This window comes from Chaetura pelagica, unplaced genomic scaffold (assembly GCF_000747805.2).
Source record: "Chaetura pelagica isolate M959 unplaced genomic scaffold, ChaPel_1.0 scaffold120, whole genome shotgun sequence".
NCBI lineage: Eukaryota > Metazoa > Chordata > Aves > Apodiformes > Apodidae > Chaetura > Chaetura pelagica.
In genome coordinates this window covers 1,218,218-1,239,329 of record NW_009951952.1, presented here as the reverse complement: position 1 = coordinate 1,239,329, position 21,112 = coordinate 1,218,218, and the positions used below count along the sequence as shown (strand labels likewise).

The 21,112-nt window shown below is 46.4% G+C and overlaps 1 protein-coding gene across 1 annotated transcript in view; it reads left to right on the top strand.

Moving 5' to 3' along the window:
* Positions 1-99: 99 nt before the first annotated feature.
* Positions 100-21,112, top strand: part of NCAPD2 (non-SMC condensin I complex, subunit D2) — a gene marked incomplete at its 5' end in the record, with an annotated part of 24,149 nt that continues 3,136 nt past the window's right edge. Inside the window, 26 exons of the mRNA XM_009999037.1 lie at positions 100-176; positions 300-358; positions 814-995; positions 1,724-1,863; positions 2,169-2,296; positions 2,381-2,504; positions 2,586-2,733; positions 3,249-3,446; positions 3,965-4,099; positions 4,631-4,715; positions 4,948-4,950; positions 5,348-5,522; positions 5,793-5,914; positions 6,883-7,092; positions 8,912-9,086; positions 10,701-10,785; positions 10,938-11,071; positions 12,442-12,574; positions 14,093-14,177; positions 14,281-14,442; positions 14,682-14,899; positions 15,995-16,106; positions 16,419-16,542; positions 17,572-17,727; positions 18,276-18,453; positions 19,099-19,193. Of these exons, the coding sequence (XP_009997339.1) occupies positions 100-176; positions 300-358; positions 814-995; positions 1,724-1,863; positions 2,169-2,296; positions 2,381-2,504; positions 2,586-2,733; positions 3,249-3,446; positions 3,965-4,099; positions 4,631-4,715; positions 4,948-4,950; positions 5,348-5,522; positions 5,793-5,914; positions 6,883-7,092; positions 8,912-9,086; positions 10,701-10,785; positions 10,938-11,071; positions 12,442-12,574; positions 14,093-14,177; positions 14,281-14,442; positions 14,682-14,899; positions 15,995-16,106; positions 16,419-16,542; positions 17,572-17,727; positions 18,276-18,453; positions 19,099-19,193 (3,443 nt within the window). The remainder of the gene's footprint in view (positions 177-299; positions 359-813; positions 996-1,723; positions 1,864-2,168; positions 2,297-2,380; positions 2,505-2,585; positions 2,734-3,248; positions 3,447-3,964; positions 4,100-4,630; positions 4,716-4,947; positions 4,951-5,347; positions 5,523-5,792; positions 5,915-6,882; positions 7,093-8,911; positions 9,087-10,700; positions 10,786-10,937; positions 11,072-12,441; positions 12,575-14,092; positions 14,178-14,280; positions 14,443-14,681; positions 14,900-15,994; positions 16,107-16,418; positions 16,543-17,571; positions 17,728-18,275; positions 18,454-19,098; positions 19,194-21,112) is intronic.

The following is a 21,112-nucleotide window of genomic DNA, read 5'->3' as shown; positions in this document are numbered from 1 at the left end:
CCAGCCCAGGGTACCACACACACACACACGCTCCCCGGGGCCTGGGCCGCTCACACGGCCGTGCCCGCTTGTTTCCTCCCCCGCTGTGTTTTCCCCGCAGGTTTCCGGGCTGCCTTCCGGGCGCAGGGCGCGCTGGCTGTGCTGCAGCACTTCGACCCCCTCTACAGCGTGTTGCAGTAAGTGCCGAGCGGGGCTGAGGCTCACACCGGGGGTTGCCAAGGGGCTGGTGCTCCCAGGCGCTCGCCTCTCTACCCGGGGGCGTTTCCTCGCTGTTCTCACGGGCTCTGCTTCTCTTGCAGCCACTTCGGAGCTGTGGGGACGGATGTGAAGGAGGATGCCCTGGAGCTGATGATGCAGGGTGGGTATTGGCTGCTGCCGGCTGCAGCAGGGGTGATGGGGAGGTTGCCCTCCTTTCAGCAGCTCCATGATGACAGAAAGGCTAATGTGACTTGACCAGCTGGGTTGCACCCTCAGCCCACTCCAGCAATATGGTCTGTAATCTTGGTGGGCACTGCAGAGCTGTGCGTGTTCGCTGTAAGGGCAGGCCGACAGGAAATCCCCTTCCCTGCATCCCTGGGGAATGCATCTTTGGGATGCATCAGCTCTGAGGGAGTGCTTCTGTGAGCTGATGGGGGGCTGTGGGGATAGGACAGGACAGCACATCCAAGGTTTGGGCTGCAGGGGGCAGCCCACGTTCCAGCTGGTGGGATGTGAGCACATGTCTTTGGTAATCTGATGGCTGCTCTAGGTCTCCAAAAGAGGATGGCTGAGGGGTCTGGCAAGGAGTGCTCATGACTTTCTGCCTTTCCTCAGTGGTGTCCCATCATTCCAATGAGCTTCCCACCATCTTGGGTGATTCTGGGCTGAGCTGTGGGGAGCGTGCTGCTCATCTCAATGCTCTCAAGATGAACTGCTACTTGCTGACTGGCCTGGTAGATGCCTTTGAGACAGAAACGTGCAAGAGTGCTTTGCTGGAGGTGCATCCTGGTGGGAAGGTAAGTGAGGGGACTAGGGGAAAAACGAGATGACCATGGAAGACTTGAGAGCTTGCTGAACTCGCTGGTATTTGTCAGTGTTAGAGCTGGGTTTATTTGAACTTTATGCTGGCAAGAGCGGTACATCATGTGGAGTCGTTTGGGTTGGAAGGGACCTTAAAGATCACCTAGTTCCAACCCCCCTGCATGGGCAGGGACACCTCTTACTAGACCAGGTTCTCAGAGCACCATCCAACTTGGCCTTGAACTCTTCCACAACTTCCCTGGGCAACCTGTGCCAGTGTCTCGCCACCCTCACACTGAAAAATTTCTTCCTGATTTCTAACCTAAATCCCTCCTTTTCCAGCTCAAAGCCATTACCCTGTGTTCTATCACTACACACCCTTGTAAAAAGTATCTGGGTACTAGGATTTCTGTGAAAGAGAAAACAGCCAAAGGGACAGTATGTGTCTACCCATCAGCAGGGATTCAGTTGTCCAGGCCTCTCTGTTTCACTCTTCAGTGTCTGGCTGGTCCTTTCTGTGCTGGTAACTTCTCAAGAGTTCCCTTCTGTGCTCAAAGATGACAGACATGGTCGTTTGCTGTGGGCTTGGAAACGTCTGGTGTATCTCACTAAATGTCCCTTAGTGCAGCAGCTTTTAACAGTAGTTTTCTGTTTGAAGGGAAGCAGTGTGATGATGGTGGTTTTCATCACGTCAAGCTGCTGATGGATCACATCTCCTTTCTAGAACAAGAAGAACCGTGCCAAGACCTCTGGATCCTTGTGGGAAGAGGAGAGGGATCCACTCTTAAGGTTGCTGACACAGCTGTTGCAACTGGATCTCTGTCAGCTTTGGAGTGGTTTGGTGGTGGAAGAAGAGTTTGTCAGGTAGGGGATGAAGTGCTTATAGAGGTGTTATGGGGGACAGTGGTTTTCTGGAAGGGAGGGTTAACTGTTAAATCTGCCAGTCAGGTGGTTTTTCAGCCCTCAGCAGGGTGTAGACATCACTGGGAAATGGACAAAACTCTTCCTGTTCTCATGTTAAAGTTCAGACGATGTTTGCTCAGATTTTTTTTTAAGGATATTGGAGAATTCCTCTGCTTTGAGGGAAATGTTTGCCCAGTGCCATGTGCTAGAATGATGTTGGTGCAAGTTGTGATGCTGAGGTTGACTTGTCTCTTCTGTGGCTTCAGCTTAATGACAGGAACCTGCTATCGTATCCTGGAGAATCCAGGTATCGGTCTTCAGAAGTACCGGGCCACGCGGGAAGCTGTGATACACCTGCTTGCTGCAGCTCTGACTCGCTATGATCACATGTTTAGTGAGTTCCTGCTCTTCTGCCTGCTTCCTCTGGCCTTTCCCAGTTCCTTTCCCTGACCTCTTTCTCCCTCCTCACATGCGACAGGTGCCACGCTGAAGATCACGCAGATGCTGCAGCACTTTGAACACGTAGCCCCAGTGTTTGCCCAGGCTGTGAGCCTCTGGGCTACAGAGTATGGTCTGAAGAGCCTGGTGGGCGAATTGCTGAGGTGAGAAAAGCACCCCAAGGCTTGTCCTTCTGTCTCTAGCAACTTGAGGCACCCTATTCCTTCTGTCATCTTTCTGTGCAGGGAAATCGGACAGAAATGTCCGCAGGATGTGGCTCGTGATGCTTCTGGAATGAAGGGTTATGCTGCCTTTGTAACAGAACTGGCTGAGCAGATCCCAGCTCTGGTGTTATCCAACATGAGCGTTCTCCTGCGTCACTTGGATGGGGAGGTACATTTGCACAGTACTACCCTGTCTGGGGGAGTCAAGTGGAGGTGCTACCATCTAGCTTTCCTGTCTGAAAACAGAACCTCTTTCACAGAGATCAAGTAGCCCAAACCTGCTGTTTGGAACAGCTTCTCCCCTTACCTATATGATGCAAAGGAAATGAAAACCATTACATCTACTGTCTGGTTGTCACTCCTAGATATCAGAGAATGGAGATCCCAGCTGCTCTTCAGTGCTTAATGAGTTTGTCATTGTGTTACCTTTTCTTAAACTGCCCTTAAAAGTTTCTCTTATCAGTCCTTGGCTTCGATGGATCTAGCTCAAGAGTAGGGTTGGATTGCTCTCCCTTGCAGCCACAACGATGCTCACCCAAGGTTAATAAAAAGTTCACAGGGAAGAAATTCACTTAAGGCTGAAGCTTGGAACTTAGAAAGCCCAAACTCTGGGCTCTCCTTCCCTTGGCACATCAAGTCAGGTCCGTTTGTCTCTTCCTAGCTCACCAACTCCTCTTTTTGCAGAGCTACATGATGCGGAATGCTGTGCTGGCAGCCATGGCAGAAGTGCTGCTGCAGGTGCTGAATGGTGACCAGCTGGAGGAAGCTGCCCGTGGCACTCGGGACCAGTTCCTGAGCATCCTGCAGGCCCATGTCTGTGACATCCACAGCTTCGTTCGCAGCCGTGTGCTCCAGCTCTTCGCTCGGATCGTTCAGTGCAAGGTCAGCCTGTGCTGGGGAAGTGGCCTTGCCTCAGCCATCCCTTTTTCCCTGGAGTGTTTCCCCAGGGAGTCTCTGTTACCTGGCTCTTTGCTTGCAGACACTGAAGTTTAACAGGAAAAGGTATTGTTTCTGTGTACTGTGGTGCCTGCAGTTCCCTTTTCCCAAGAGAACTAAGATCCTAGGGGTGAGAGAACTGGGGAACAGAAATTAAATTCTGCTTTTCATTACTGGGACGGACTGTAAGGAAGAGCACAGTACACAAGCTCTTCTTGGACACTGGAATGGGGAAACATCACCCTAGATATAATAAGACTCAACAGGACTCTGGATAACCTAGTGTCTGAGTCCTTGCTTTCAACAGGCTGGACCAGGAGATATCCAGAGGTCCCTTCAGACCTAGATTTTTCTATAAATCTGTAACTGTGCCTTTTGGCAAATTAATATGTCTGCAGTAAAATAGTTTTCATGAGTCTCTAGGCCACCTTAATAACTGTGTCCTTGCTCTCATTCTGTGCTAGGTCCTGCCTTTGACTCAGTTTCAGTCTGTGGTATCACTGGCCGTCGGACGTCTCCAAGACAAATCTGTGGTGGTAGTTAAAAATGCAATCCAGCTCTTGGCTGCATTTTTGTCCAACAATCCCTTCTCCTGCAAGGTAATTGTGACTAATATGATGAATATGATAGATGTCTGTTTGCTGGCTGAATATCTGCAGTGTGCTATAGCCAGGGTAGCAGCCCTCTGTGTCCTGTGGGAGGGACAGTGTAGCCTTTGACTCTGCAGGTGGGAGCTTTCTGGTTTTCCCAAGTTCAGATCTTGCCTTCTGTCTTTTCCCTCACATGTTGTTGTTTTTAGGTATGTTGAAGGCTTGGGGGGATGTGTTGATAGTGGAAAACCTGCAGCAGTTTGATTTGATCTTTCCTTAGGATCAGAATGAGTCTTTTGTATCACCGCACAGGGATGTAGCTCCTTGTGTTTAGCTGCACCTTCTCCCAAGCTTCTGAGCCTCAGAGTGGCAATTTACAGCAGTTCCCATTCTAGGATGATGGTCAGAGTCTACTATTCCAGTTTCCAAAACCAGTTATCTGAGGGATTTGCCAACTTAGAGCAGGGAGTGGAAGAGAAAGGAAAACTCAAGCATTTCAGAGAAAGGAGAATGACTAACATATTTCTTCTTCTCTTCCAGTTAAGCTGTGCTGACTTGGCTGAGCCACTGAAGAAAGAGGTGAGGAAGCTGCAAGAAATGAGGAACTGTGGCAGATCCACAGCAGGTAATTTCCCTTCTTCCTTTTTCCCCTTCCTAGGGCACACCAGGGGCTTACTTTTCCTCATCTTAAATTTGCTCCCAGGTTGTGGTGACTGTTTGGAGATCTGACTCAACATGAGACCGTGAGGTCAGATAACTGGGATTAAATTAACTTCTTTTCCTACAGTAGTGTTATAAAACCAAGTGTTACCAAGATACTGTCTGTATCTTGATCAACAGTCCTCTTAGCAAAATAGCCTGTTTTCAGGGTAAGAGCTGAAAACAACTATGAACACCCTCCCAAGTTTCCTTTTTCAACCATTCAAGGGCTGCTTGAGCCATAAACTTATGGCTTGAGCCATAAGTTTAAATTAGATACTAATTTAAACTTGATTAGCCTTGGAACTGGGGCTGCCTACAAAAAATAAACAGCAAATGATGGTTCTCTCTTACCTGTAATTTTTTTACCCTCAGTGTTTTGGAGCTTTTTATGCTAAGGAGTTCTTGTCCTTACTGCAGTCTGGGTGGGATCAGCAATGGGAATAGTGCCTCCCTGTGAAGTGAAGGGGGGAGAAGTAAAATTCCTAAGTTCTGGATTAGTTTCTCTCCCTCTTTGAGCCTCTGTATTCTTCATTCCCTCTGTTTTTTTTTTAATAGCTCCAGTGATCAGCCCAGAGGAAGAGTGGGAAGCAATGCTGCCAGAAGTCAGGGCTGCTGTGCAGCACCTCTTTCAGCCACTGCAAGAAGGGGAAGAGGAGGTGCTGGAAGTTGAGGAAACAGTGGAGAGTACCTTGGAGCAAATCACTGGGCTGCTGAGGAAGCTGAATTACAAGTAAGAGGGCTCTGTAGTTTGAGAGAGTGTTTATCCTAAGAGATGTGTTGGTCTCTAGCTGTCTGTTCAAGACAGGTTTGAGCTCCAGTATAGAGGGGTGATTTCCAGCAACATTGCTCTTTAGGAAGACACTAACATGGGCACCCAGCACAAGATATTGACTGGCAGGAGCTTCTTTCCCAGGTCTTCAGGGCAAAGTGGGGTGGTTTCCCTGGTGTTCTGCCCTCAGGGGTTGCTGATGTTTTTCACTTGGGCAATGTCACTGTCCAGGAGCGCAGCCCGCCTGACGCAGAAGGCCCTGTGTCGCTTCCAGGGGAAGGAGCCATTCAGTGGCCCTGGGGAGGAAAATGAGGAGGCAACAATCCTGGGTGTTCTGAAGAGACTTTACACAGGTAACTTATTTTGGGTCGCTGTGTCTCTTCCTTAAGTCCAAGCTGATGCCAGAGTTAGAGCTCTGGAATGCCCTGTCCCTCCTTCCAACCTGTGGAGCTTAGTCTGCATGTACGTGACAGCTCAGGGAACTGCACCATCTCTGGGTCATTCACTTCTATAGTGGCCTGACATTTTGGTTGGATCACAGTAGTTCTCTTATTTCTGGTCAGAACAGCTCTGTGTTCCACTAGAAGTGCACTTCTGATTCTCTAACTCGCATAATATCTGCTGAGGGGAGTGAAGCCACTATTATCTGCTCGCACCCTTCTGTCCTGTCCAAATTTGTCAGTTCTGCTTCCTGAACAGTTGGTGGCACGTAACACTTACCCTCTGCAGCCTTGACCAAATTCAAACAAAGTCTTGCTGATCCGGGGCTCAATCCTCTGTGGGCATGTTTATAAGACTTCATATGCCTTATCTTTGGTTTTGCTTCTGAATAAGGTTTCTTAGCTAATCCCTTGAGCTCATTTCTGTCAAAAGGCTACCGTCTAAATAATTTAATCTTCTTAACTTTGTCAGCTCTCCACACTTGCACAAACTTTGCTAGAGAGTAGTAGTGTTTGCCTTCTCCCAACTCTGCCCTGATTCTCTTTTAGGGTCTTTATCCATCTTTGGAGAGCTGCAACGGTCAGATGAACCCCTTCAGCATTTTAATGGACTTTGTCTCAAGTTGACCATGCCTTTCTCCACACCCATATTAAGTTGGCATTTCTGTGGTGCATCACATTGTAGTAGTGGAACTTACTCTACAGCATGCTGAGATTTTTGTCTTTGTAGCTAAGACTGATGGCAGAATTTGGATGTTTGTCTCCTGCCTCTTGGAAGGTGTTGCTATGGGGTGAAGAGATAACAGTTAAAATACCCTAAACTGTGCCTGTTTCTATTGTACCTTCAATACTGCTCACAAACGAGTCTTTGTGCTGTGTAGGTTCCTGCCGAGGTGAGAACAGTGAGGAATCTCCAAGTCTCACCAGTAGTCTTGAGGCTAAAGAAGTTGTACCAGAAGAGCAGCCTCAAACAGAACTGGTCAAACAGGAGATGTTGGTGCAGTACCTGCAAGATGCTTACAACTTCTCGGTGAAAATCACAGAAGCCCTGGGCCTGATCAGCAAGATGATGTATGAAAACTGTGTCTCAGGTGTGTGAAATAGATGTGGGACCCTTTCTGCCCTGTTCAGTGTTTCTAGATCTTTCCCCTTGCTGAAGAGGAGGAGATGTGGGAGTAGTGGAGTTCCAGAGGAAAGGGAAAGGTTTGCAGGAGCTGCTTTTCACTGACCAGATAGGTCACTAGGCACTTCTAGATTATTGGAACAGCAAGCACCATCTAAATGGGTGTCACACAGAGGTTGTATCAGGATGTGAGTGGGCTTTTCAGGAATCCATATTTTTTTAATTTACATGATTGAAAATAATTTTCAAGGTCAGATGACCAAAATGACTTATTTTATGGAGGTTCCCCCCATCCCATGGGAGGGGATGTATGTTCATCATCTCAGCCAGGGTTCTCCCAAAGTAAGCACGGCCAACAAAGCTGGATTCTGCTACCTGCTCAGTGCCCTGGTGCAGCTCCAGGTGTTATGCTGGCCACAAGAGGGCAAGTGAGCAGCTTGTCTGGTCCAGCTCACCTTTCATTAAACTTTGTAGCTAACAGTGATCCTGATCAATGGGTTCTGGTCCTTTCCAGTGCTGTAGTGAGAGGTGGTGATGAGTAGGCCTTTGAGTTAAATCAGGTATTCATATTTCATATTAGAACTGCTGTAACCAATTAGACTTTTTAAGTGCTAATTGTGAATTGGCACCCCCAAGGGGGCTGGGGCATGGGGGGACACAGCTCCTTCCTCTCCCATCCTCCCTGGAACATCCTCTTGCCAGCCACTCACATGGTTCTGGGGTACAGATGCATCTGGGCACTACAGCACCCTAGATTCATGCAAGTACTCCTGAGGCTTCATCTGTACTAAGAACTTGTACCTGACCTGTAATAAGTATGCCTGGGCTTGAACTCAGTGTCTTTACAGGTCATTTGCAGGCCAAGGGGGAGGCCCCACTTGATACTGAAACACTGGGGCTTTGGATTATTTTTGTTATGGCTGCTCAGATTTTACAGCATTTTCACCTTCCTCTTATGCTGTAGGAAGGCAAGTTGGGTGTCTAGACAGCAGAGACATTTTGAGACCTTGTCTCCATTTGGGGACAGGATGCTGCTGGGTGAGGGGCTTGGTGGTAAGGGATGTGTGTGCTCAGACTTACATGTTTTAATTAAAGATCAAAGACTTAGTTTTATTTTTTCTGTTGCAAATATGTATCTTCTGGTGTGATTTGGGGCAGGGGAAGCATGCCAGCTTGTCTGATCTTTATTCAGATGCACAAGTTGGGGCTTATATTCGTGTGAGCTCCCACTTACCAGAGGTCAGACTCTATGAACTGTTCACTATACAGTTCCTCTGATCATGACTGTGGCCCTCGTGTAGCTCTCCAGCTCCATGCTTTTTCCTTGTCTCACAAGCAGAAGACTGGGCAGTGTATTTCAGGAGCAGTCCAGCTGGAATCAAACACCTTACCCTTACCCCATGTATACATGACATAGCCTAGTTTCTCTGGTTGCAGCATCGCACTAGGACTTATATTCAGCTGCTTTTGTCTGCTGTGACCAGATTTATTTATTTTTTTCCCCCTAAGCTACCAGTTCCCAGAAGAGAATTTTGTTCTTTCTCAGATAAGCTCTTTGTGCTCCTTGAAATGTATCATACTGGATTTAGCTGTTAACCCATGCTTGTTTCCTCGAGGGCATAGATACATCTTTGTGACCTTACTCTGACTTGAGCCCTCTGTAGACAGTAGCAGTGATCTCAGAGGCTTGTAGGGCTTGCTGTGAGAGCAGTCCACCTAGGAATTATAACAGTCTCTCTAATGAGGGTGAGGTAAGAACTGCACTAATGCAACTGTTCTCTCTGCAGTGGTGCAGGAAGCCATTGAGTTCTTTGTGACAGTGTCCCAGTTTGGTGTGCCCCAAGCACTGCCTGGAGTCCGCAGGATGCTCCCCCTCATATGGTCAAAAGAGCCTGGGATTAAGGAGGCTGTGCTGAACGCCTATAGGAGGCTCTACCTGAGCCCCAGTGGGGATTCAGAGAGGTATGGGTCTTCCTCATCAGAGGGTTTTTTCTTTTTCTCCTGTTTCTTCTTCTGGGGAGCTGTTGGGAATGGGGTATGGACAGGAAGATAAATCAAAGTTGGCAGGTTTCATGCCAAGCTGAAATGTAACATGTGTCCACTAGGCAAGAAGCTTTCTCTATGAGCTGTTACCAACACTTGTGCAGTTTCAAGATGTTTTTAGAAATATCTGAGTGTCCTGGTAATCCTGTGGGACCTCCTGCTGAGCTTCTGCTTGTAGTTTGTTGTAGAGTTCAGGTGCAGGAAATTCATGCAGCAAACTTCATGTGAGACCTTAGAGAAGGAGAAGCTGAGAATTATTTGTTATGAAACTGGTATCAGACACACTTAACTTTCTCATCAATCCACTCATACAAATCACTGCACAAAGATACATGTGCCCAAATGATGTGGGATAGGGAACAAGGGATGTCTATTAGGAATGTCTGTCATGTCAGCAGGGTTATTAATTGGCAACAATGAACTCATTTTTGATGATTTTTTCAACCTTTTGGGTTGTTACTGTGTCACCCCACAGCTAAGAATCCTGAGTACTTCACCCTCAGTGGGCAGAGTTGTTGCCCAATGTCTGTTCCCTCATTCTGTGTTTCTTATGGCTGTAGTTGGGATAATAAGAGGAATGATATACAGCGTGCTCTAAAATTGGGGCTATCTTTCTGTTCCCAGAGCTCAGGACAAGTCCCACATGCTCTGACCTTATCTGAGTCTAGGCATTGTGTAAACTACACATTCCTCTGTGTTTACTGGTTTTCTTACTGTTAGTTGTGTCCTTGACTGTTCAATACAGTTTCCTTATCCCCCACACTGCACAAGGTTATTTGGTATTATTATTGTTGGGGTGCTCTCACACACATTTCTGTTTGTTATTAATTCAGACCAGTCTTTTTTGGAACAAACTTCTCCACCTGACAGATGAGAGCACCTTAATGGTGTCTTTCTTGCTGATCCTTAGGGAGGAGTTGGAGGTGGGAGCTGGGTACCACTTATGTGTTTATGTCTTCCATGCTAGGGAGGAGCTGTGTCCCCTCTGCTGTGGCAGTTGCTCTTTTTTCTTAGCACTTGCTCACATGTAAATCCTCTTGGATATACACATTCATCAGATAAGTGTGACCCCTAGTGAGATGCACCATACCTCACCCTCATTTGTACCATCAGGGCAATAGAAGGCACCCACTAATTCTTATTTGTGATACTATTTCCTGGAGGCACATCTCCTGCAGTTTGAGCTCTGGACTTATTTGTTCCCAGAGAGATTTTCAGTTCCATATGCTCTAGTACTTGTGCTTGTGAGCAAACTGGGAAGAGGGTGGTGAGTGCCTCATGTTGGGCCTTTGAGCACCAGGAGGAGCAGCAGCACAAAGGCACATTTGAGCTCATGTCACACTCATTGGCACTTGAGCAGGGTGACTTGGAGAACTCAGCCTTGTGGATGGGGAAGTTTTTCTGTCCTTAGGGATCAGGTCTGTTACCTAATAGACGTCCTCAGGTCTCTGCATAGGAGAAGGATTGTGACAGTTGCTTTTTTCTTTACCTTTTCATATTTTTTTAATTTTATTTTCCTTTCCCCCTTCAAAGGGCCAGGGCCCAGGGCCTGGTGCATTCTCTCTCTCTCATCATGGTGGATGCATCTCTAGGAATGATGCAGTGCTTAGAAGAAATAGTGAGTACTTGCCTTGCCTGAGTTTGGATTGTATTTGTGATCTGAGGTGTCTGTGATATTAAACTGCTAGTCCTTGCAGATAATGTCTTTGTTGGTTTGAAGCCCATCCTCCCCTGCCTGTCCCTCCTTGTTTTATTGCACTTCTTTTCCAGATCTCTGAGTTTGTGCAGAAGGATGAAATAAAACCTGCTGTGATCCAGCTGCTTTGGGAACGATTCACGGGAAAATCTCCCTGCTCGTCGCTGGAACGACGTGCTGCTGTGATGCTGCTGGGGATGATGGCACGGTGAGCCCAGGGCCTGCTCTGATCCTGGGAGTTGATTTTTATTGAAGAACTGTGAGTGCTGTGTCAGCTGACCCTTTGTTCTGCAGCTTTGAAATAGTAACCAGGTCAGGGGGTAATGAAGCCTGGAATTAAACATAGTTGTGCTGGGTCCCACCAGCTCCATCTCTGAGCCAGTATGATAATGTTACTTTCTTTGTGCTCTGAATGCCCATCCCCTCTCAGAGTTTACTGTGCCACAGCTCTGCAGCTTTGTCTGTGTTTGGATAAGAACAGAGAGAAGCTGCTGAGTAGAGATGTCTGAAGCCTTTAGTGTGGAAGGAAATTAATCTCACCCCTTTGCTGGGGGCTAAAAGACTGTAATTGCACTATCAGGTTTTAATTTCTTCATTTTTCCAGCCTGATGACCCTCTTACATTTAGCTTACCTGCTGATTTCTTCTTGCTACTTGTGTCCCTCATCAGTTGAAAATAGACCTGCATAGTGATGATCTTAATGTCCTTGGCTCTAGAGTTGGAGCCATTTCTGGAGCCTGCAGCCAGCTCTGCAATTTCAGTATTAGATGTTCTTTCCAAGGTGTTTCTACCACTCCATCCCACATGCTTGCAGCAGAATTGCAGGTGTCATCTCAAAATTAATATCCTTCCCTAAAATTGTTGTAAAGGAAAATGTAGGCTTCCAGAGTGTATCCCATGAGATCCTGTGTGGGGTCCATGAGTATGTGAGTGTGTGAAATAAGAACAGCATTGCCTTCTTCACAAATCTGCTAAGGGAGGTGATTTTGCTTTTTGTCTTACAGATGCCTCTGTTGAACTTTTTAGATTATCTTTTTAAATACATGAGATTCTATTCTTGCCTTCTTCACCCAGTGAATCATGTATTCCTCAGAACAGGCCTGCATAATTCTACCTTTCAGAGGTAGAAAGGGAATGGAGGGGTCAAGGCATGTTTTTTGGGGGGTTTTGTTGTTGTTTTGTTTCCCATGGTAGGGGAGTAAGTGTCACCCATCACCAGTTGTGAGCTGCTGGACTCTCTTCTGCTTTGCAACATTTTTCGTACTCTTTTTAAGTTTTGTTCCTTTCTGTTAAGAGAGAAGAGTCAATAATCTTCTTTCTTTACAAAACCTGCCCAGTGATGTTCATTTTTGAGAACCTCATCTCTTAGTGGAGTGTGGATTATACTGGCTTTTGTGGAATACTGCTTGCTGCTCCTGTACCTATACCTTGAGCTGTTGGATGGATTTCCCCTTCCCCCCCTTACTCAAACCACTGCCTTCCACAAGGCACAAGGAGTATTTTTATTGGTTATCCATACATGTGTAAACTTTCAGCAGCAACTTGGGTAATACCCCCCTCGAACTTTCCATTCCACAGAGGGAAGCCAGAGATCATAGGTAGCAACTTGGATGTCTTGGTGACAGTAGGACTGTCTGAGAAGGCATGTGAAGACTATCACCTGGCTCAAGAAGTGTGCTATGTCATCTCCAAACTTGCTACTCCCCCTAAGGTAAGACTTCTAGCTTATTCCCGGGGTCATCCACAAACAGAGAAGGGGGAGGCCAAAAGGGTTGTACTGAGAAGAGAGAGAAGTGATTAAATTTTGTACCGACTTTGAAATTAAGTAGGTTGAGACCATTCAGCAGCACTGTCTGGAAAGCTTAGCACACATCAGTGAACATGTAATAAAAATATTTTCATTAGGCAACAGACTGAATTCAATTAGTAAAGAGTTCAGTGCACAAGAAAATCTGTTTTCCTTTCAATTTTCTTCCTCAGACTCCCAGTTCTAAGCTGATTGGTGTTTCCTCAACCATGAAGCCCTTTCCTCTACTGATGTTTTCTGGTGTGTGATTCTTTTGCCCTCCCTATTAATTGATATTTGAGAGTTGTCAGCTGTACAGCTGAATATAAAACATGAAAGGTTTTCAAACCTGTCCATGTTGTACTTATAACAACATGCTGATTGCCTATCAGATGGCTTCTTTGTCTAGGGAACAATTTATACTTTATTTTTGTAATGAACTTGAAAATAAAAAGCTCTTTGGTTTTGGACTCAAGAATGCATGACATTTTGGTTCAGAAGTTCCATCATAAAAGCAGTCCTCCTTTATACAACACCACCATTCTGCATTTGCCCCTTCTACTGGGGATGTTTCCACAGGACCCTCACAAATGAATGTGCATTACAACATTCTTAAATACTCTGAAGATGGTGGTAATTCAATTTTAGATTGACTTAACTCTGCAGTTAACTTTGTATGTGAGAAGGAACTGAACTGTAGATACTTGAATGACTGTGGTAGTTCTTCCTTCCCCTTCCTGCCACAGGCAGAAATTCAGTACAGAGAATAAGATTGCAATGAATTGAGAAATAGTTTCCAGCAACAGAAACCTGGTAAATCCCCAAGCAGTAGATTGTTTTGGTCAAGTGTGTCTTGATCAGGCTGCCATGGACATGCTGGGATACCTTGGGCACTGTCATACTTGGTTTAGTAATTTGCTAGGTTGTCTATTCCCAACCTAAAATGTGGTGGGACTGATACAGAGCACATGCAGTGGCCTAAGTGTGAGTTGGTGTTGGAGCCAGAGCTATTCTGTTATTTCTACTGATTTTATATATATATATATGCAAAACCTCATGATCCTGGAGTACCCCTAGGCAAGGGTGTCTTCTTGATTTACTGTTGGTAACTCTGGAGGTTTCAGTCATCATTCACTGTGGAGAACGAGTAAATTATACCAGCTATAAAAAGGGCCACTTTGAGATTTCCAATGAGTTCTTTTTATTTAAAATGAAATACTGGAACTGTCTGGCTTGGCCTGGGATCACCATTTGGCCAAGCTTTAAGTCTGTCCAGTGCTGCTGCCATGCCTTTCAGAAGTGACAGTAGTGTCCCTGCTGTGTGTTGAGTTGCAGAGCAGTATTGGATGTCCCTGCCACGGACCTACCATGGGTTTGATCAGCATTATCCCATGCTTGGAAATCTGTTACATGGTAAGAGTAATTCCTCTCTTCTCCTTGCAGTCAGCACAGGGGAAGAACAAAGCACCCTTTCGACTGCCACAGGACCACATGCTCTTTGGTTGCCTGAGTGAAGCTTTGAGTAAAGGTGAGTTCAAGTCAGCAGCAGGTTTGGAGGAGATGAAGCTGGGCTGTGAGGCAGCCTGTGTTGTCCCTACTACGTGTGGTACATGGCTCCCTTTTCTCCTTAGGCTTTGCCAAGCCAAGTGGGCACTGGATCCCCTTCATGGAGGCAGCAGTTACGCTCATCTACCAGCTAGCAGAAGGGGCAGAGGAGATATGTGCCCACATCCTGCGGGTGTGCAGTCAGCAAGCTCTAGAGAAGCTGCAGGAGGCTGATGGGGAGAAAGCTGGTGAGGAAAAAAAGCTGGTGGAGAAAATCTGTACTCGTGATTTCTAATGCTGTGATTGGGTGGCCAAGAGTGATTGCAGGAGGAGAACAGAGCTGAAGAGCTAGTGGAGGTGTTGGCATGGAAGGGTGCAAGAGCTGTGAAGGACTTTTTGGGGCATAGAGATGGGTTATACAGTGAGACTTGACAGTAACTGATGGGGAAGGGGTCAACACTGAACTGTGGCCATTTTTCTCCACTAGACCCAGGGGTTTCTCCTGGCAGAGTCTCTGATGGTGCTAGCAGTCTCCCCACGTTCCTCCTGATGCACCTGCTGTCCCTTGTGGGACAGGTGGCACTGCAGCAGGTGGCACATTTGGAAGTGTCAGTAAGCGCAGAGCTGCGCAGGCGCCGCATCCTCAGGGAGGAGGAAAAGACCAAAAAGCAGCCTGACAGCAGCATGAAGAAGAAGAGACCACAGGTGAGAACTGAGGGTTTGTTTTTTTTCCTGTGGGCAGCTCTTCTAGCGTCCCAGCTAACTTCTGGGCAGTGCTGTCCTGAGGATGCGTGAGGTCCAGGGTAATACTGGAGCTTTGGGAGTAAAAATGGCTGTGTTGGTCAGGATTGTCAGGGGGAGCTGAGGTCTTTCAGTGACCCTGTTTGATAAAACTCACTGTTCCTGGGTTTTGAACAGGTAGAGGGAGGAAATGAAGGGTGATGTCCTGGCTGTGCATATCTTCCTGTTTCAGACAAACACTTTTCACCTCCTTTCTTACCAATGCAATCTTTTGCACCTGCTGCTAGCAGTGAAGAGCACCCATTGGTGCCCAGAGTTTTGCAAAAGGTTGTCTGGAACCTTTGCCCATAGGGCTGGGGATCCTAGGCTCTCTCAGGTAGTTTTGATGAAAGTGTAATAGTAACCTTCTTAATAGGACCTGTACTACAGAAATCATCTGTTCATGTCAGAACACTTCCCAGATGAGGATGACTTTCTTGGGTAAGAGTAGAGAAGAATGTTGTGTGTCCCTAGGTATCCAGCCTCTTATTAGATGCCTACATTGCAGTGTCCAGAGAAACTAGTTGTTCATTTCCTCATCCACCCTGCTTGCTGTGTCACTACCATTTCCCACACAGGAAGAGGTTACTATGAGATCTTCCAAAGCAGCAGCAGTTGGATGCAGATCCCTGTGCAATGCCTGGATCTCTTTTCTTTCCTTGTGTTGCTTTTGCCTTGCTACAATGTTTCCCATCATCTTGCTCACAAAGACTAGCAATTCAAAGGCCCCTTTGAACTTCGTCCTTTTTGGGTTTGCATGTCCTTTAAGTTGTGCAGGGTGTTGATGGGAGATGTGTCCCATGTCTGTCTCAGCTCAGTAGCTTCAGCAGCTTTGGGTGTCTGCTCACTGGTCTGCTGTGCCACGTGGGCTGGCAAATCCTGGACTTGCTTCATTCAGTTCTTAGGGAAAAGTGGGTTATCAAACTCTGCATCAGTCTGTTCTCAACTGAGGAGAGTCCTTTGTGAAGGAAGGGGTTATTGTTGCCTCTCATCTTTTTTACCCTCTTCCTTTCTGCACAGAGCACAGGAAATGAGACCACCATGGAGGAGGAGCTGGGCCTTGTGGGAGCCTCAGCTGATGACACTGAGGCCGAGCTCATCCGCAGTATTTGTGAGACAGAACTTCTGGATGGTGAGTGTGGCTGCCACCAAGGAGCACTGGCTCTGTCTGCCTGTGTGAAAGAACAGGTGCTGTGGGCAACAGCTCCAGGAGGAAGGCAGTTTTCTTCATAAGGAAACACTGTCATTTTTTTGTCTGGTGTCAGTTTCTGTGTAGGCTGGCTGTTTTTTTGAGCTGCCTCTCTGGAAGTGGCTTTTCAATGGTGAAGATGACTCAACCATTTCTATAGCTTGCAGGAGTTCTGGGATAAATGAACTAATAGCTCTTAAAGAGGCACACCCAGACAGTGCTCTCATGCTTGTTGTCTTTATCCCTGTTGTCTAGGGAAGCACCTGTTTTCTGCCTTTGTTCCACTGGTGCTCAAGATCTGCAACAACCCTGGGCTCTACAGCGACCCAGCACTCTCAGCTGCTGCAGCCCTGACTCTTGGCAAATGCTGCATGATCAGGTAATGCCTCCCTGTGCCCCTCTTCTCTTCCCAGCCTTCCTACTACTGAAGCACAAGCAAACATTGCAAATCATTTCCTGTGGAGAGAACAAAGACTAGTGTTCCTAGGTCACAAAATCACAGGATCACAGGGGTTGGAAGGGACCTCTGGAGATTATGTAGTCCAACCTCCCTGCCAGAGTAGGATCCCATAGAGCAGGTCACACAGGAACATGTCCAGGCAGGTTTTTTATGTCTCCAGGGATGGAGACTCCACACCCTCCCTGGGCAGCCTGTCCCAGGGCTCTGTCACCCTCACAGTAATGAAGTAGTTTCTCATATTTATGTTAAACCTCCTGTTTACCAGTTTGTGACTGTTGCCCCTTGTTCTCTCACTGGACACCATTGAGAAGAATGGACCCATCCTCCTGACACCTGCCCTTTAGATAATTACAAGCATTGATGAGATCCCCCCTCAGCCTCCTTTTCTCTAAGCTAAACAGACCCAGCTCTCTCAGCCTTTCTTCATAGGGTAGAAGCTCCAGACCCTTAATCATCTTAGTGGCCCTGTGCTGGACTCTCTCCAGTAGTTCCTTGTCCTTCCTGAACTGGGGAACCCAGAACTGCACACAGTGCTCCAGGTGGGGCCTCACCAGGGCAGAGGGGAGAATAACCTACCTCGACCTGCTGGCCACCCTCTTCTTCATGCACCCCAGGATGGCATTGGCCCTTTTGGCTGTGAGGGCACATTGTTGGCTCATGGTCAGCCTGTTGTCCACCAGGACCCCCTGGTCTCTTTCCCCAGAGCTGCTTTCCAGCAGGTCACCCCCTAACTTCCACTAGTACATGGGGTTGTTCTTCCCCAGATAGAGTACTCTACACTTGCCCTTGTTGAACTTCATTAGGTTTCTCTCTGTCCAGCTCTTCCAGCCTGTCCCGGTCACATTAGATTGTGGGTTGTTTGGGGTTTCTTTTTTTTTTGTCTTGCTGCTTTCTGAGAAATGGAATTTTGGTTTCTATGCCATCTTTTTCTTTACCCTAACTTGTCAGCTCGGAGTTCTGTGACTCCCACTTGCGCCTGCTATTCACAATGATGGAGAAGTCCAGTCTGCCTGGTGTGAGATCCAACCTCATCCTTGCAGCAGGAGATCTGGCCATCCGTTTCCCCAACCTGGTGGAGCCTTGGACATCACATCTCTATGCCAGGTAATGGTATGCTCGTTGCTGGGAGATGACAGATGATGAGGCTTCTGTGGAAGGGTAACATTGGGCCTCCAGAATCATAAAATCATTGAATGGCTTGGGTTGGAAGGGACCTTAAAGATCATCTAGGTCCAACCACCCCTGCATGGGCAGGGACACCTCCTACCACATCAGGTTGCTCAGAGCCCCATCCAGCCTGGCCTTTAACACTTCCAGGGGTGGGGCAGCAACAGCTTCCCTGGGCAACTTGTGCCAGTGTCTCACCACCCTCATAGTGAGGAATTTCCTCCTAATGTCCAAATTTCTTCCTAATGTCTAAACCATTATCAAACCAGTATCAAACCACAGATCCATTCAAATCAGTGTCCTGTCTCTGGCCATGTCCAACAGCAGTCATCTTGGAAGAGGTGAGAATGACTCAGGAAACCAAATTTGAAGGTGTCAGAGCAGGGAGACAACAGACCAAGGCTGTGGAGTAGGCTGTAATGGGTGTCAGTAACTTAGAGGGACTCACTCAGCTGCTTTTAGTGGTAACTATGTGCTTCTGTCAGGCTGCAGGACCCCTGCCCAAGTGTGAGGCAGACAGCTGGGCTGGTGATGACTCACCTCATCCTCAAAGACATGGTAAAGGTGAAGGGCCAAGTGAGCGAAATGGCAACCCTGCTTGTAGACCCAGAGGAGATAATCATGGGAGTGGCTCAGAACTTTTTCAATGAACTCTCCAACAAGGCAAGTGGATGCTTGGGGGCCTTGGTTCATAAGAGTGGAGAAAAGCTGGTGGAGGTGGAGTCAATGACACAAGAGTTAAGTCCTGGAGAAGGTGCATCAGGGATGCAGAGCACCTGTGTCCCTCTAAGTGGCCTAAATTAAGGTAGATAACAGAAATGTTGCCACACCAGTTGTGTTTCAATCCCTGAATTTGACCTCATCCATTGACATCAGAAGGAAGGCTCCAAACCAGTGCCTTGTCCCTTTGCTTTCTTGTGTACACCTAGCACAGGGCTGGGGACAGTTTCATGCAGCTTACCTTTAGGCCCTACAACAGACTTCCCTAACCTTGTGGCTCAGGCAATGCACCATCTCTGAAATCGTTCACAGTTGTTTGTTCTTGGTTTAAATTATACTCTACACGGTACTTAATACTTAAATTGATACTTAAATTGATAACAGTTACAGCCCAAGGAGGTAAGAGCAGAACCAGCATCACCCTCTGGACACTTCATTTGACAGGAAAGCTGCTGTGGGCCCTTCAGTAGATTTGAGGTGGGGAGAAAGGAGGTGATATTAACTGGGCAGCTTTCCCCTTGCACTGTGTTGGACTCAAGTTGTTCTTCATGATCCTGTGTCTCATGTAGACCCTTGTTTTCTGCACAGGGCAATGCCATCTATAACTTGCTTCCAGACATCATCAGTCGTCTCTCAGATCCCAGCTGCAACCTAGAGGAGAAATCTTTCCACACTATTATGAGGTATCCTGGGGTTGAAATATCTTTTGACCAGGGCTGTGTTTATGTAAGAGGGGTAGCAGATCTGGGGAAGAGAAACTACAGTGACATCTACAGAAGGCTTTTTCAGTTGTTCTCCTTGATCTGACTTAATCAGTTTGTGTCTGAAAGAGTCATGTTGAGAGGAAACAGTTCTAAAGCCACATAGTTGGGAGTGGGGAGAGACTCCACAAAGAGCTTCCACTAGCTCATTTAAAATTACTTTCCCTCTAGAAAAGAAAACCAGTTGATTTTATGCATGGGAATGTGGATCTGTAACATTAGAAGAAAAGAACAGACTTTGAAGACTCTGCTGCCTTTTGGGATTTTTGTGGGAATTTTAGTAAAATTGTACTTAAAGCAACAGTTCTCTGCTTGGTTTGATTTTTTGTTTGTTTTTTTGGTTGTTTTATTATTATTTTGTCATGAAAGACTCCCTAGTATAGACACATACTGGCATACTCCAATCTGAGGCAATTGGTTTCTCATAGACAGCAAAAAGAATCTCTTTAGTGGTACATTATAGAAATTTTCTCTCACCTCTGCAACAGAACCACATGAGGGTTTTTCTTGGTTCCTTGAATCCTTGCAAGGGGAGTGCTGAACTAAACAAAAGCCTTGCTGTTGCTGAAGGGAACAATAAAATCTCCAGTGATTTTTCAACTAGTCTTTCTTTCTGTGAGACTCCAGTGTGTTTAGGAAGAGGTATGGAATTTTGGATAGGTAGGAATTGCAAGGCACAGCAAAGGTCTCTCAGTGAAACTGAAATTGGGACTGAAAATAATTTATGGCTGCAGAAGTATTCAGATGTTTTGCTTTAGCTTTCAGTAGGAGGGTAATGTGAAATAATGGGAAGTAAAGCATGTGGCTGCAGACAACACATGTAGAAGAGGAGGTTTGTGTCTAAAGTGAAAGCAAACCATCACCAGGAAACAAGAAGGCATGTATAAAAATGATGTATAAAATTCCATCATTCTGGAATTTGCAGTGGTTTTAAATAAACTTGTTTAAATAAACTTGAGGTGTCACCACAGACCTGGAGAATAGTAAGAGCAGCACTTGCATTGAAGTGTGATTAAGACAGCTACAGGTGGACTTTTATGACTTCCAACATACAGGGAGAGAACTGGAGGTACCTGGCCAGTAAGAGAAAAGACAGTATTGATATAACAAAGTAGACAGGTATCAAATTAGACAAAAGCTAATTAACAGAAGAGCTGATCATCAGCACACCACATCATATCCTTTAAATGGAGAAAAAAGGGAATAGTAGTTGAAACTGAACGCTTTTCCCATATTTAAGCTTACATTGTGGAGAGGATCCAGTTGAACTTGGAAACTATGGTGGAGAAAAGCACAGGCTAGGAAAGAAGCAGTGGCTTATGTTCCAGGGATACTTGGCAAACTAGAGAAGTGTAAAATAGAGCAGGGAGTGGGGAGAGCATCACTGTTAAAGGACTAACTCATGCAAAGCGAGAGTCTTACAGTAATAACTGAGATGGAACTAGCAGAGCAAAGTGTAAAGTTGAATGTTTAGAAATTAACCTCTGCTGCAAAACAATGGCTAAAGTTAGAGATGCCTTCCACCTGCTATTTTAGCAGTCAAGTTACTTCGGGTTTACATACAGGGAAGCATTGGTTGTGCTGGTGAGACCTTGCCTGGAATGCTGCCATGGTTTTGGACACTTAAGTTAAAGATGAATGGATGGAGGCTAGCAGAACCTTCTTAATAAATAAAAGTTATTCAGTGATTTCCATGAGGTCATAATGTAAAATGCAGAAATACTTTACTGTGTGAAAGTCCACATGTCCCTGTTCCTCAAGAAGCTAAGAAAAATGTGCAGTCAGGTTAGCACTGAAGTTCTGTTAGGCTTTGTTCCCTACTACTGAAGTGTATATATATA